General features: G+C 34.8%; 1 protein-coding gene across 1 annotated transcript in view; it reads right to left on the reverse strand.

Moving 5' to 3' along the window:
• Nucleotides 1-14,091, reverse strand: part of LOC140437838 (uncharacterized) — a 35,227-nt gene extending 21,136 nt beyond the window's left edge. The window contains exons 1-5 of the mRNA XM_072527606.1: nucleotides 13,715-14,091; nucleotides 7,764-13,049; nucleotides 5,882-5,914; nucleotides 2,435-2,585; nucleotides 1,948-2,205 (exon numbers count right to left, since the gene is read on the reverse strand). Coding sequence (XP_072383707.1) covers nucleotides 1,948-2,205; nucleotides 2,435-2,585; nucleotides 5,882-5,914; nucleotides 7,764-13,048 — 5,727 coding nt within the window. The 5' untranslated portion in view covers nucleotide 13,049; nucleotides 13,715-14,091. The remainder of the gene's footprint in view (nucleotides 1-1,947; nucleotides 2,206-2,434; nucleotides 2,586-5,881; nucleotides 5,915-7,763; nucleotides 13,050-13,714) is intronic.
• Between the last annotated feature and the right edge of the window lie 5 nt (nucleotides 14,092-14,096).

The raw sequence follows: 14,096 nt of genomic DNA on the forward strand, positions 1-14,096 counted from the left end.
TAAAGATGAATATAAAAAAATGCAGGCTTACATCAGAAGAAAAATAAGAGAAGCTAAAGAAAAAGAAGCTGTAGAGAAATGTAAAGAAATAGAAAGACTACAAGCCAAGCATGACAATTTTAATGTAGACAAAAAGGTAAAAGAAATAACGGGTACTTTTAAAAGCGAACACAAATGAAACTCATAGACACCAATGGAAAATTAATCATTGACACCCAAGAGATGAAAGACAAATGGAGAATATATTTGGAGACACTTTTTCAACGGATTATAGGCATCCATTTTCAGAGAGGATAACGGGCCCGGACATACTTAAATCTGAGGTAGAAGAAGCAATAAAACTGGTGGAGGAAGAAGGAATAAATTGGATCACTACCTAAAAAACGGGGGGCTAAAAAGTGCAGAGAATATCGAACAACAAGCCTAATGAGCCACATGTTGAAACTGTTTCTTAGAGTCATCCATGGAAGAATTTATAAGAAGTGCGAGGAACAAATATCGGACAGACAGTTCGGCTTCATTAACGCAGTGGGTACCAGAGAGTACAGGTACTGATTCAAAGATGCAGGGACGTTAACTGCGACGTATACGCGTGCTTGATCGACTATGAAAAGGCATTTGACAGAGTTCAACATCAAAAGATGATAAACATTTTAAAAGAAGCAGACCTGGATGACAAAGACCTCAGAATAATTTCAGAACTCTACTGGAATCAGACCGCATACATGAAAATTAACGGAGAAGAAACAGATCACATAAAAATACTACGTGGAGTTAGGAATGTATCCTATCGCCGTTGATATTTAATATTTACTCAGAGAAAATTTTTAACGAGGCTCTTTACAGAATACACGAAGACATCCTTCTAAATGGTGAAAGAGTAAACAATGTTAGATATGCCGACGACACCATGGTGATAGCAGATAGTTTAGATGGACTTCAGAGTCTAATTCAGAATAAACGAGTACAGTCAACAGTACGGACTAAACATTAAAACCCACAAAACGAAACAAATAATTATCAGCAAGGAGAATATAAATGGGGCTCATCTATACATTAATGGGACGCAGATAGAGCGAGTAAAACGGTATTGCTACCTGGGAACTATTATAAACGAACAGTGGAGCAATGTACAGGAAATAAAGTGCCGCATAGGAAAGGCAAGAACGGTCTTTAACAAAATGAGCGCCATCTTCAAAAGTCACAACATATCCCTAGATACAAAAATGAGACATTTGAGATGCTATGTTTTCTCTGTGTTGTTGTACGGGGCGGAAGCATGGACGCTTACAGACACCACTATTAAAAAACTTGAAGCATTTGAGATGTGGCTTTATAGAAGAATGCTGAGAATATCATGGACAGCAAGGATCACGAACAAGGAAGTTCTAGAAAAAATGAAGAAGGACCAGAGATTGTGTTTACGATCAAACGCGTAAAATTGCAATATCTGGGACACGTTATGAGAAATCAGCACCGTTACTCCCTGCTGCAGTATATATTGCAAGGTAAAGTCAAAGGTAAACGAGGACCCGGTAGAAGGAGAATATCATGGCTGCGGAATTTAAGAACATGGTTTAAGAAAACCTCAACGGAGCTGTTTCGAGCCGCAGCGAGCAAGGTCATGATTGCCAATATGATTTCCAACATCCGAAACGGATAGGAACCAGAATAAAAAGACATGCCTACGTAATGATCACTAAACGGTAATTTATTACTCTCTCTGAATACCAAATAAAGTGTTTACTGTTTTACATTTTTACAGAGTAAGATCTCACCTAAGACTTTACCAAATCTCACAGATAAAAGGCAGTCTCGCCGCCTATAAGTACTTAGTACATTTAGGAGTACTTGGAGTGTACCTACATTCAAAAAGGTATGTGGATGTATTTCGTATCATGACCATCTAAATCAACTATATATAACTTAATTATTTTCATCACTTACCAACGGATAGTCACCAACTCTCCACGCTAAATTGTTGTGTTTCAATTTGTGAGCCATCCAAGATTTTCTCTCCAGTATTTTATTGCAAATAGCGCAAGTAACTTGCCCTTTTGCTAAAATGCCTTCACACTCCTCTCTATGGCAAACAAATTCGAGTAATTTCGTACATACTTTACTGCATTTTAGACAAGAAAGTGTTTTCTTATTGGCAAAGAAAGGTTGTAGTTTGGATCGTAACACAGAATAATCGTCTAAAAACTAAAAAAGTTTATTTATAATTAAGAAGAGTTCAATAGACCAGAGAAATTTGCAAAATAAAAGCCTTTTTAGCGATATCGATAATTATTTCACAGATTAACTGGGGTAAATTGTAATAGTTTTGTAAAGTATAAAGAATTGCATGCAGAAATTTTGTAATAATACCTTGTAGATCGACCAATGTATTATAGTTAAATTAACTAGATAAAATCCGAGAAAAGCTACTTACCAACTGAATTTCACCGACTCGCCACGCCAAATTGTAGTGTCTATCAATATTATGATCAGACCAATCCTCATATAGAACAGTTTCTCGACAAATAACACACGTTACTTGGTTTTGTTCGTCGCATACTAGGGACCGATTTACGTCATTATCTCTACAAATAACAATCAAAATTTTAGTTTTTATATAAAATAGATAGACATCAAAGTTCCATGAAATGATGAAGATGTATCGTGTTCCGATATTCTAATATTTCCGTATTTCTCGATAAGAACCAAAGCAGTTGTCAGGGAAACTTTTATTTCTTGGGCTAAAAAGCATAGACTTCGGAGGTATCTGCAATAAGAGACCGGGGGCATAGTTCAATACCAGTGTGTAAATTTAATATATTCAGGGGAACAATTGTAACGACTCATCCGTGAGAAGAAGTGATATAACGTTGAGTCTGTCGGTAGTGATACTATGTTCATGCATTTTATTAAATCTTTAGCATTTTATCATCAAAATCTATATTTTTGTTCTTTAACCAACCACTCCAACCAACCAACCATGTATCCACTCTAGTCAACACATTAAAAATCAAATGCTCCTTCCTGCGCTTTTATTATTCCTGAGCTGTAACGATATTGTTAATATTCCCTGTGTAATGAAAATTTCTACGACAGGATGCTCAAAAAATCATGGATGGATAGAGTGCTTTACGAAGAAGTCCTTCTAGAATTGTATAAGAAAATTGACTCCTAAAATTAATAATAGGAGGAAAGCTAGAAGGAGAGAGAGCTCCAGATCGTAAGCGTATTACTTGCTGGTTAAAGAATCTTAGATACTGGTATGGAGTTAGCACAACGATTATCTTTAGAAAATGAATGTGGAGTACGAATTCAGGGGGAACAGTCTGAACCTTTTAAAACAAATAACGGGTTGCGCCAGGGAGACTCTCTCTCTCTCTCCTGTATACTGTTCAATCTGGCTCTGGAAAAAGTAATACGTGTGTCACAAATCACAACCACTGGTTCAATATATATGATAAATTAGTGCAAATGCTTGCCTATGCTGATGATATCAATATTGTTGGGAGAACGGAAAACGCTGTACGAGATACGTATGTAGCATTAAAAGAATCAGCTACAAAAATGTGAAATAACCACAAATTTTACACCCACTTAATATAGAAAACGACGTCATCGAAGCAGTGACCGAATTTGTATACTATACTGTAGCATTTTATTTTGAAATCCCCTCGTATATGTGTTAATTGAAATCCCCTTATATATGCATTATAATAACGAAGAATTTTTTTAATGTTTCTTAGTCCGTATCCTTCAATTTATAATCTTTCGTTCTTTTTAGGTCGCCGCCGTCGATAATAAATTGTTTTATTGTTTGTTTATGTCACAGGCGCAAATTCTTCGATATTCCTTTGTTCAAACCGCCCGATATTGCGTTTTCAAATTAATTTACGTCTTAATTTCCGTTGTGTTTAGTTTATACCCTAAGTGCTTTGTTTGTTCTAACTTATGCGAGCAATTTTTAAAGATAATTTCGTCACTTTCGTTGGAGACGCGGTGAAGAGCGGTGATCTCCAGTGGTCCAGCGTCATGTCCAAATTCACGTCGAATTTGTAGTTTTCTGTTTTTGTCCCTTTTCAGGGAAATCTTCGTCTTACGTAATGGAAATCAATTTTAGTAGCAGTTAATCGTCTAATTCTACCTGTTCCAGTTGTTTAAGAGGCAGAGTCATAAGTTTTGTGCTCAGTGCCGGCTTCGGCCTCAAATGGTCGATCCAATTTGCAGTGTGAGATCCAGTCCCTTTTGTTCGTGTGTTCGTGTTCAGAATTCAACTCCAGTTTCCAACCTCAGGAACTTGTTTTTGTGTTATTGTGAAATCCAGGTAACATTTTTTTTGTGTAAATTTAAAGTAAAGCAGACATTTTTTAAAAAAAGTAATAATTGCTTTCATACAAAAAAGAATTTGTAATATTTAAAGTAGTAAATTTTATGGTTTGACTTTAGCTGTCAATTTATTTATTCAGTTTTGTTTTAAATTTAATGTTAATTTATGACAGCCCGTTTTAGCATTTTTGATTTGTTTTGTTTTCTTTAAAAGAAAGGTTAGCTTACATTTAAATTTTGTAAGTTTTTGTAGTATCTCCAACTCCTGGAAATTGTAAACAGATGACACATGTAAGTCTTTTTTGTATTTTTGTATTTTGCGACTATTGTGGTAATATTTTGTATTTTTTTTTGAGCATTCTTGTATTCTCTATGTTTTGTAACTGTTTGTGGTGACACAAAAATAAATGTTAAATTTTGTTTCCTAACATTTGTTTATTTTTTTTAACTAACCCTTTTTTTTGAGTTTCCATTTGGAAAAGATATGTTTTTTTATGTTTAATAATTATATCTCCAGTTACAACTAGCTGGTTGTAATAGGTATAATTAGGCACCTCAAGTGGCGCCCTATATTAAATTTCTTGAGGGGTTTCCGGTTTATTTTCATTCTGTTTGTCCCAAGAGATTTATGACCCTTTATTTCATTTTTCTGGTAGTTACCCCAATCCGACACCCTGTCTTTTACTTATCAACGACCCCAGCTCTCCAACTAACCCCTGAGTGCCCGTTCGCACAAGTAGCGTTTATTTTGCTTACCCTATCTTCGCCCAAGAATTTCTATCCCCCATCTTCTACCCCTAATAGTAATACCCCTATGGTAGGCAAAATATATCGTTACAATACATGGAATGGCTTCTATCAACATTCGTGACTATACCGAAAAAAATAAACGCCAGACAATGTTGCGATCACCATACCATCAGTCTAATGTGCCACATACTAAAAGTATTCCTAAAGATTATTCACCGTAGAATATATAAAAAGTTAGAACAAGACATTGGACAAGTCAGTTCGGATTTAGAAATGCTCAAGGAACCAGAGAAGTATTATATGCAGTACATGTGCTAATACAGAGATGTTTAGATGTAAACCAGGACATCTATATCTGCTTTCTGTTTCCTAGATTATAACAAGGCATTCGATACAGTGAAACATAATCGTTACTATGGATATTCTATTGTCTACGCTATAAATCGTGTCTTAGAATTTTCTGCCACTCGATTTGTGTGTGTGTGTGTGTGTGTGTGTGTGTGTGTGTGTGTGTGTGTGTGTGTGTGGTTGGGATATTGACTATGATACTTTTGATTTCATTCGCCTAATCTTATGTGAATTTGATACTTACGACAAAAAAATTAAATAAATTTGAATCTGACTGTAAATCTTAGTATATTTATAAAAATTGTGATATCTAAAAAAGATTAAAGGCAACGAATATCTTTCCGTAGTTATTAATACTATATTCTTCGATATTTTTCTATAAATGGATATTTAAAAGAGTTTTTAATGACGCAATAGTGACTTTCTAACTTTTAAAGATGTAATTTATAAATTCACTTACTTTCTGGGACGACCTCGAAAACGGTTTGCGGAGCTGGAAAATTAAAACAATTTTTATAAATAAACAACTATAGAAAGTTCTAATTTAAAATATGTACAAAAAGTAACCTACTTTTTAATTTCCAATGGGATAAAAAAAAATTCCAAAAATCACTAATTAAGGGATTTTTTCAACAAAAAATTGCAAATAACTCGAAAAGGAAGTATTTTTAGAACAATTACCAAGAGAGAAAAAGTACGAGGCATGTTTTTTAAGTAAGTACCGTTTTGCGATTCCGCCGCCGCAGCGCTACGGTCGGCGTTCCACGCATGAGCGCTGGTTACCTACATCTCTTGTCTACGCACTGACGCCATTACAGTCAGATTCTTCATTGTATACTTGTTTACTCCAGTGTTTAAGATGCCTCCAACAATCGTGAGTCACGCTGATTGTGAAGTACGGGCTGTTATACGATTTCTTAGTGCTAAAGGCGTAAAACCGATCGATATTCATCGTGAGATCGTTGAAGTTTACGGACAAAACATTATGAGTGATGGAATGGTAAGGAAATGAGTGAGAGCATTTAAAGATGGCCGCACAAATGTGCATGATGAAGAACGGAGTGGGCGTCCTTCGGTCGTTAAGGAAAATTTGGTGCAGAAAGTGGACGAAAAGGTGAGAGAAAACAGACGCTTTACAATTTCATCATTGTCCGACTGCTTTCCTCAGTATTCTCGTAGTGTTTTGTATCGCATTGTTACCAAGAACTTGAATTACCGGAAATTGTGTTCACGTTGGGTTCCAAAAATGTTGACGGATTTGCACAAAACCCAACGTTTAGGCAGTGCATTGACTTTCCTTGAGCGGTACCACAGTGAAGGTGAAGATGAATGGCGACATTCATCATCACCCAAAAGAGTGAAGTGCCCCCCCGGAAAATCATGTGCACAGTTTTTTGGGACAGAAAATGAGCATTGCTAGTGGAGTTTCTGCCTCGTAATAAGACAATCAATGCAGCGTCGTATTGTGAGACATTGAAAAATCTGCGTCGTGCAATCCAGAACAAAAGACGTGGCAAGTTGAGTAAGGGTATCGTTTTGCTGCATGACAATGCCCGTCCACATGTGGCTAATCAGACCAAAGATCTCATCAAATCATTTAAATGGGAAACTCTAGATCATCCTCCATACAGCCCTGATCTGGCTCCCAGCAACTACTATTTGTTCCAGCACTTGAAGAAACACCTGGGCGGTCAGCGTCTTCAAGACGATAACGAAGTCAAAACATTTGTGATGCAGTGGTTAACAATTCAGGCGGCAGAATTTTATCAGGAGGGTATTCAAAAACTGGTGCCACGTTATGACAAGTGCCTCAATATTCACGGAAATTATGTAGAAAAGTAGATTAAGGTACAGGCTTTCATGTAAAAATAAAATTATTGCCATATCTTTGCACGTCTTTTTTTAATTCCAAAACGGTACTTACTTAAAAAACACGCCTCGTATTTAGTTCGATGAGATAGCAAAAACTTATAAAATAACGAAACCATTTTGATTTTTTGTCAACATTCTGTCTGATTATCCAGCTATAAGTAACGATGAACACCACAAAGTCTTTTTTTTTATCTTGTAAATTAGATGTCATTTTCTTAATTGTTAATATTTTTGTACCAAAATTTTAAATAATACTCTTGAAATGATGTACTATAATATACTAATGTTATAAATAAATTTATATTAAACAATTTAAAAAAAAAATTTTAAAATATGTTTAAAATATTGAAAATAAACCCTACCCCCTTAATAAATTAACTGAGTAAACTAATGTAAAGTGTATAAAAGAAGTATTGTCAGGAAACAGTTTCTCTCTCGTGTCTAAACATTATGTAATAAAAAAAACTTACACTGCACTCTTTTCACCATCTGGATTATCCTGAAGAACAGAAAACATTTGACTCCACATCTTAACCGTATTTCCATTAAAAACATACTTCCTCTTATCCTTGACTGGTTTATTTAAGTCGTCAACTTCATCATTGACTTCGTCGATATCCTCAATTTTACGATCAGTGTCCGGTTCATTATCACGCTTCTTTTTAGTTGGCTTTGGCTCCAACGTTTCACTTGCTTCTCGTTTTCTCGTTACTTTGGTAGGTTCTCGAGTCGACATCTCAACTTCAAAATAGTTTATTTTTGCCCGTTTTCTACCCCTCTTGGACTCTTCTAAGTCATATTTAACAATAGGCTCAGGATTAATAGTTACCCGGGCGGGAGTGTCGCTTTTTCGAGGCCTTCCCCTCCTCTTTTTGCTTGGTTGTTCAATACTTGGTTCACCAACAGACATATCGGTAGGAAATTCCTCATTTTGATCGTTTTGTTCGGTACCTATATCGAAAGTACCGGTATCTGCTGCGCCAGTAATGAGTGACTGCGTTTGTGTTAATGAAACAGTTTTTGGCTTTCTACCTCTTTTCTTCTTAACAGGCGTTTCTATTGCAACGGATGAAACGTCAGAAGATGATGCAGAAGAAGTTTTGTCATTTTGCTCTTCGTCCAGTTGTTCAATACTTTTCTTCATAAGTGAGGACTTTTCTTCTTTAGAAAGGGCTGATGTAACTCCTTCTAACCATACATATTTCAGTCTTCGTCCCCTTTTTTTCTTACCGCTCTTTTCAATGCTGTTATCATTATTTTCTGTTTGTTCAGATGTATTAGTTGGAGCGATTTCTTGAGTTGTTTCGTTGTGTAATTGGTCTAATTTTTCAACAGTTTGCTCGATACTCATATCGGTATACTTCGTATTGTTGATCATATCTGGCACTACTAAATTGTTAGGTATTCTGTCCCCTTTTTTCATAGCAGATTCTTCGCAATTTCTGTCGATGTCTTCTTCTTCAGTATCTCCAGTTTTTTGTATTGTAACAGATTGAGTTTCTTCCTTTTTGTCTTGATTTTTTAGTATATCTTCGATAGGTTGTTCGGCAACTATGTTATAATCAGTATTTCCACCAGATCCGGCTTCTGCTACCACTATATTCTGAGATGTTCTGCCGCGTTTTTTCTTAGCAGATGTTTCACAGCTGGAATTTACTTTTATTCTGGAATTAAGTACTGTAGCGGAGTTATCTATTGAAGTTGTTGATATTTGTTCAGTTTTGTGAGCTCCTAATGAAATACTCGCAGAAATTGTGTGTACCGGTTTGATTTCTTTCTTATCGCCGCCGAAATTTACGTTTTTCTCTTCCATGAGTTGATCAGCAATTATGTCAACATGATCTTTATCAATGTTTCCACTAGGTCCAGTTGTTGGTACCACCAGATTCTTAGACTTTCTGCCTTCTTTTTTCTTAGCAGATTTTTCACAGCTCTCATAGTTTATTGAAGTATTGCATACTTTTACTGAGTTGTCTATAGAGGTGGTAGGAATATCTTCAAATTTTTGAACTATTTCTATAGTATTCACTGCAGGGATGGGTACTAATTCAGTGTCTTTCTTTTCACTAATGTCTCCTAAGTTTTTTTCAAGATCAACTTCCGGTACCACCAGATTCTTAGACTTTCGACCTCCTTTTTTCATAGCAGGTTTTTCGTAGCTTTCATCTATTTGATCACATTTATTGAGTACTTTTACTTCGTTATCTATATAGGTGGTAGGTGTATCTCCAGATTTTTGAACTATTTCTATAGCATCCACTGCAGCGATCGGTAATAACTCAGTTTCTTTCTTTTCACTAATGCCTTCGAAGTTTTTTTCATGTTCAACTTCCGGTACCACCAGATTCTTGGACTTTCGACCTCCTTTTTTCTTAGGTTTTTCCCAGCTCTCATCTACTTCTACACGGGTACTGAGTACTTCTACTGGGTTATCTATAGATATGGTGGGTATATCTTCGATTTTTTGCATTCTATCTACACTATTTATTAAAATGATAGGTACTAATTCAGTTTCTTTCTTTTCACTAATGTCTTCTAAGTTTTTTTCAGGTTCAACTTCCGGTACCACCAAATTCTCTCGACCTCCTTTTCTCTTAACAGGTTTTTCGTAGGTTTCATCTATTTGTTCACATGTATTGAATACTTTTACTGCGTTATCTATATAGGTGGTAGATGTATCTCCAGATTTTTGCACTATTTCTATAGCATCGACTGCAGCGATGGGTACTATCTCAGTTTCTTTCTTTTCACTGATGTCCTTTAAATTTTTTTCAGGTTCAACTACCGGTACCACCAGATTCTTAGACTTTTGACCTCCTTTTTTCTTAGGTTTTTCACAGTTCTCATCTACTTGTACACGGGTACTGAGTACTTCTACTGGGTTATCTATAGATATGGTGGGTATATCTCCCTTTTTTTGAATTCTATCTATACTATTTATTGCAGTGATAGGCACTAATTCAGTTTCTTTCTTTTCACTAATGTCTTCTAAGTTTTTTTCAGGTTCAACTTCCGGTACCACGGGATTCTTAGACTTTCGACCTTCTTTTTTCTTAGTAGGTGTTTCGTAGCTTTCATCTACTTGTTCACGGGTATTGAGTACTTTTACTGCATTATCTATGTAGGTGGTAGGTGTATCTTCAGATTTTTGCACTATTTCTATAGCATCGACTGCAGCGATGGGTACTATCTCAGTTTCTTTCTTTTCACTGATGTCCTCTAAATTTTTTTCAGGTTCAACTACCGGTACCACCAGATTCTTAGACTTTTGACCTCCTTTTTTCTTAGGTTTTTCACAGTTCTCATCTACTTGTACACGGGTACTGAGTACTTCTACTGGGTTATCTATAGATATGGTGGGTATATCTCCCTTTTTTTGAATTTTATCTATACTATTTATTGCAGTGATAGGCACTAATTCAGTTTCTTTCTTTTCACTAATGTCTTCTAAGTTTTTTTCAGGTTCAACTACCGGTACCACCAGATTCTTAGACTTTCGACCTTCTTTTTTCTTAGTAGGTGTTTCGTAGCTTTCATCTACTTGTTCACGGGTATTGAGTACTTTTACTGCATTATCTATGTAGGTGGTAGGTGTATCTTCAGATTTTTGCACTATTTCTATAGTATTCACTGCAGCGATGGGTACTAATTCAGTTTCTATCTTTTCACTAATGTCTTCCCACTTTTTTTCAGGTTCAACTTCCGGTACCACCGGATTCTTAGACTTTCTACCTCCCTTTTTCTTAGCAGGTGTTTCATCGCTTTCATCTACTTGTTCACGGGTATTGAGCACTTTTACTGCATTATCTATATAGGTGGTAGATGTATCTCCAGATTTTTGCACTATTTTTATAGCATTCACTGCAGTGATGGGTACTAATTCAGTTTCTTTCTTTTCAATAATGTCTTTCAAGTTTTTTTCAAGTTCAACTTCCGGTACCACCAGATTCTTAGACTTTGGACCTTCTTTTTTCTTAGTAGGTTTTTCACAGCTCTGATCTAGAATAGGTACTAATTCAGTTTCTTTCTTTTCACTAATGTCTTCTAAGTTTTTTTCAGGCGGTACCACCAGATTCTTAGACTTTCGACTTCCTTTTTTCTTAGCAGGTTTTTCATCGCTTTCATCTACTTGTTCACGGGTATTGAGTACTTTTACTGAGTTATCTATAGAGGTAATGGGTATATCTCCCGTGTTTTGCATTCTTTCTACATTATTTACTGCATTGATAGGTGCTAATTCATTTTCTTTCTTTTCACTAATGTCTTCTAAATTTTTTTGAACTTCCGGTACCACCTGAATCTTAGACTTTCGACCTCTTTTTTTCTTAGCAGATTTTTCATAACTCTCGTCTGCTTTTACAGACTTAGTTATTACTCTCACTGAAGTATCAACTGGAGTTTTTAATACCTTTTCCAATTCTTCCTTTTGTACTCTTCCTTCTGTATTTATAAAATCTGTGTCATGTAACCCTGTTTCTGCTACATTATCATTTGATCCTGGAAGAGTGTTCACTGGAGGAGGACTTATTTGTTTAGAATCTAATTGCTTATCAAACAATTTAGGTGGTTTCCGGGAAATAGATCGCCCTATAACTGTATTTCTAATCAACTTTTTATCTGTATCAGTAATTCTAGTTCTTTTAGATCCTTTAATCAACATATCACACTGATTTCTATCTATTTTTCTTTGAAACAGTTGTTCATTAGATTCATTGCGTGAGTCAGGAGATTGTTCAACAGGTTCAACAATATATGAATCACTAATAACAGATTCACATTCTGTTGATAACTTACTTTTTGATTTTTTCCATTTGTTTTTCTTACAAGGATGTTCAACGAAGCTTATGTCTGTTTCTGGTTCTCCATGTAGCTCTACTTCTTGGATCTGTCTTTGTTTGTGAAGATTTGGATCTATGTCTTCTTGAATAAGTTCACCAATGTCTCTTCTTTTATTTTCAACTATTTTATTACTTTTATCATCATGACCTGCTATACCTGTTTCATTTTTTATTCTATTTAGTTTGCTGCTGTTTCCTGCTGCTGCTTGAATATGAGTTTTTTCTATGTCATCTGTTTGTATAGCGTTTTTAAAATCAGTATTGATTGTACTTTGGAAGTTTTGGGGACCTACTTTTGTTGGTATCAATTTCAATTTTGAATTTATATTTTTACCAGAGTTCGAGCTGGAAACACTATCGACAATCTTGTGTATCGTATCCTTGCTTAAGTTGACTGCAGTATTACTAATAACACTTACAGTTTTCTTTGAAGATTTAATAGTTGTCTTTGGTGCTGTAACATGTGATTCTTGAGTTTGCCCTGACAATTCTAGTTCTCCAGATAATACCTCAGTTCTAATCTTCTTACCAACTTTCTTTTTTACAGATAACTCTTGCGTTTGACGGACAGTTGCATTTTTGGCAGTTTCTAGTTCTCCAGATAATACCTCAGGTTTAATCTTCTTACCAATTTTCTCTTTTACGGATAATTTTTTAGTTTGATGGATAGTTGCATTTTTATCTGTTTGTGGCTTAAGTTTTTTCTTCAGAGCAGATCTTAAGATGTTACAAATATCAGGGTTTTCAGCGATTTTGTCTACACTTTTTGAAGTTGATGGACTAGATGTGCTATCTTCGGTAGGCTTGGAGCTTAATCCAGCACTGGATATCTTCCCTAAAATTCCTAGTTTTGCTAATTCATCAGGAGTGATGATAAAAATTTGCTTGTTTCCAGATTTTTTATTCATTTTATCCATTCTGAAACAAAATTGTATATACAACAAAAAATAATCGATTTTGAACATAAATCAAATAGGAATAGAAATTGGCTCTAATCTATGTGCAAAGGAACATCAAATACTGAAGAAGAAATAGGAGAGACAAATCGACCAAATTGAACGGATAAGAAGCAACTGGAATTAACTAAAAAAACTAGCAATATACCTAAAAAAAGGACAAAATAAAATTTAAAGGAATTGTGATAAAATCACCTATATCATATTTTTTTGGCTCTTTATTGTTGTTATCTAAGTTACTTTTCTGCAAATCATTTATGTAAGTGAAAATGGATTCAAGAAGTAATAATTCCATTTTAAATTTTAGGTTTTGTATTGATAAAGTCGGGAAATAAATGTTGGCTATAGCTATAGTTATTATTTAAAACATGATAAAACTTAATAAAAAGGTAAAATGTCATAAGGGGGTTAATAAAATAAAACGTTAAGAAACATTTAATCAGATTCAATTTAAGTATAATAATAAAATGTAAAGATGTAAATTTAATTTAACATTAATAATAAAAATCCTATTAACTTTACAAGGATTTGAACTCAGGACCTCTAGAGTGTGAATGTCATGCATAATGCACTGAGCCAAATCCACAAAATATATTTAATTACAAATAGACAATTTCTTGTACGTACCTGTGTGAAATAACTTTTAAAGTTCAATGGTAAATGCTTTTATATTCACACTTTTATCACTTATTTAATACTTAAACTGTAAAACTCTCCCTATTAATCGTGGACTTTTGTGTAGGGCACATTTACATCACATTACAACTTTGACATTAAGATTTATGACAAGTGACAGGTTAAATTTTACCAAATAGGTAGTTTTGAGTGGTTTTGATTAATTTAAATTCAATGTTTAAAACCAATACAAGTTACACTGCGTAACTAATTCTATTTTGATTAATTTTTAATTATCGATCAGTCGAACCATAATAGAATTTCAGCAATTATCCATTAAAAAAGATTTTATTATACTGACAGAGGCTGGCACTTCCACTTAAGTTATGGTAAG

The sequence above is a fragment of the Diabrotica undecimpunctata genome, chromosome 3 (genome assembly GCF_040954645.1).
Source record: "Diabrotica undecimpunctata isolate CICGRU chromosome 3, icDiaUnde3, whole genome shotgun sequence".
In the NCBI taxonomy this organism is placed as follows: domain Eukaryota; kingdom Metazoa; phylum Arthropoda; class Insecta; order Coleoptera; family Chrysomelidae; genus Diabrotica; species Diabrotica undecimpunctata.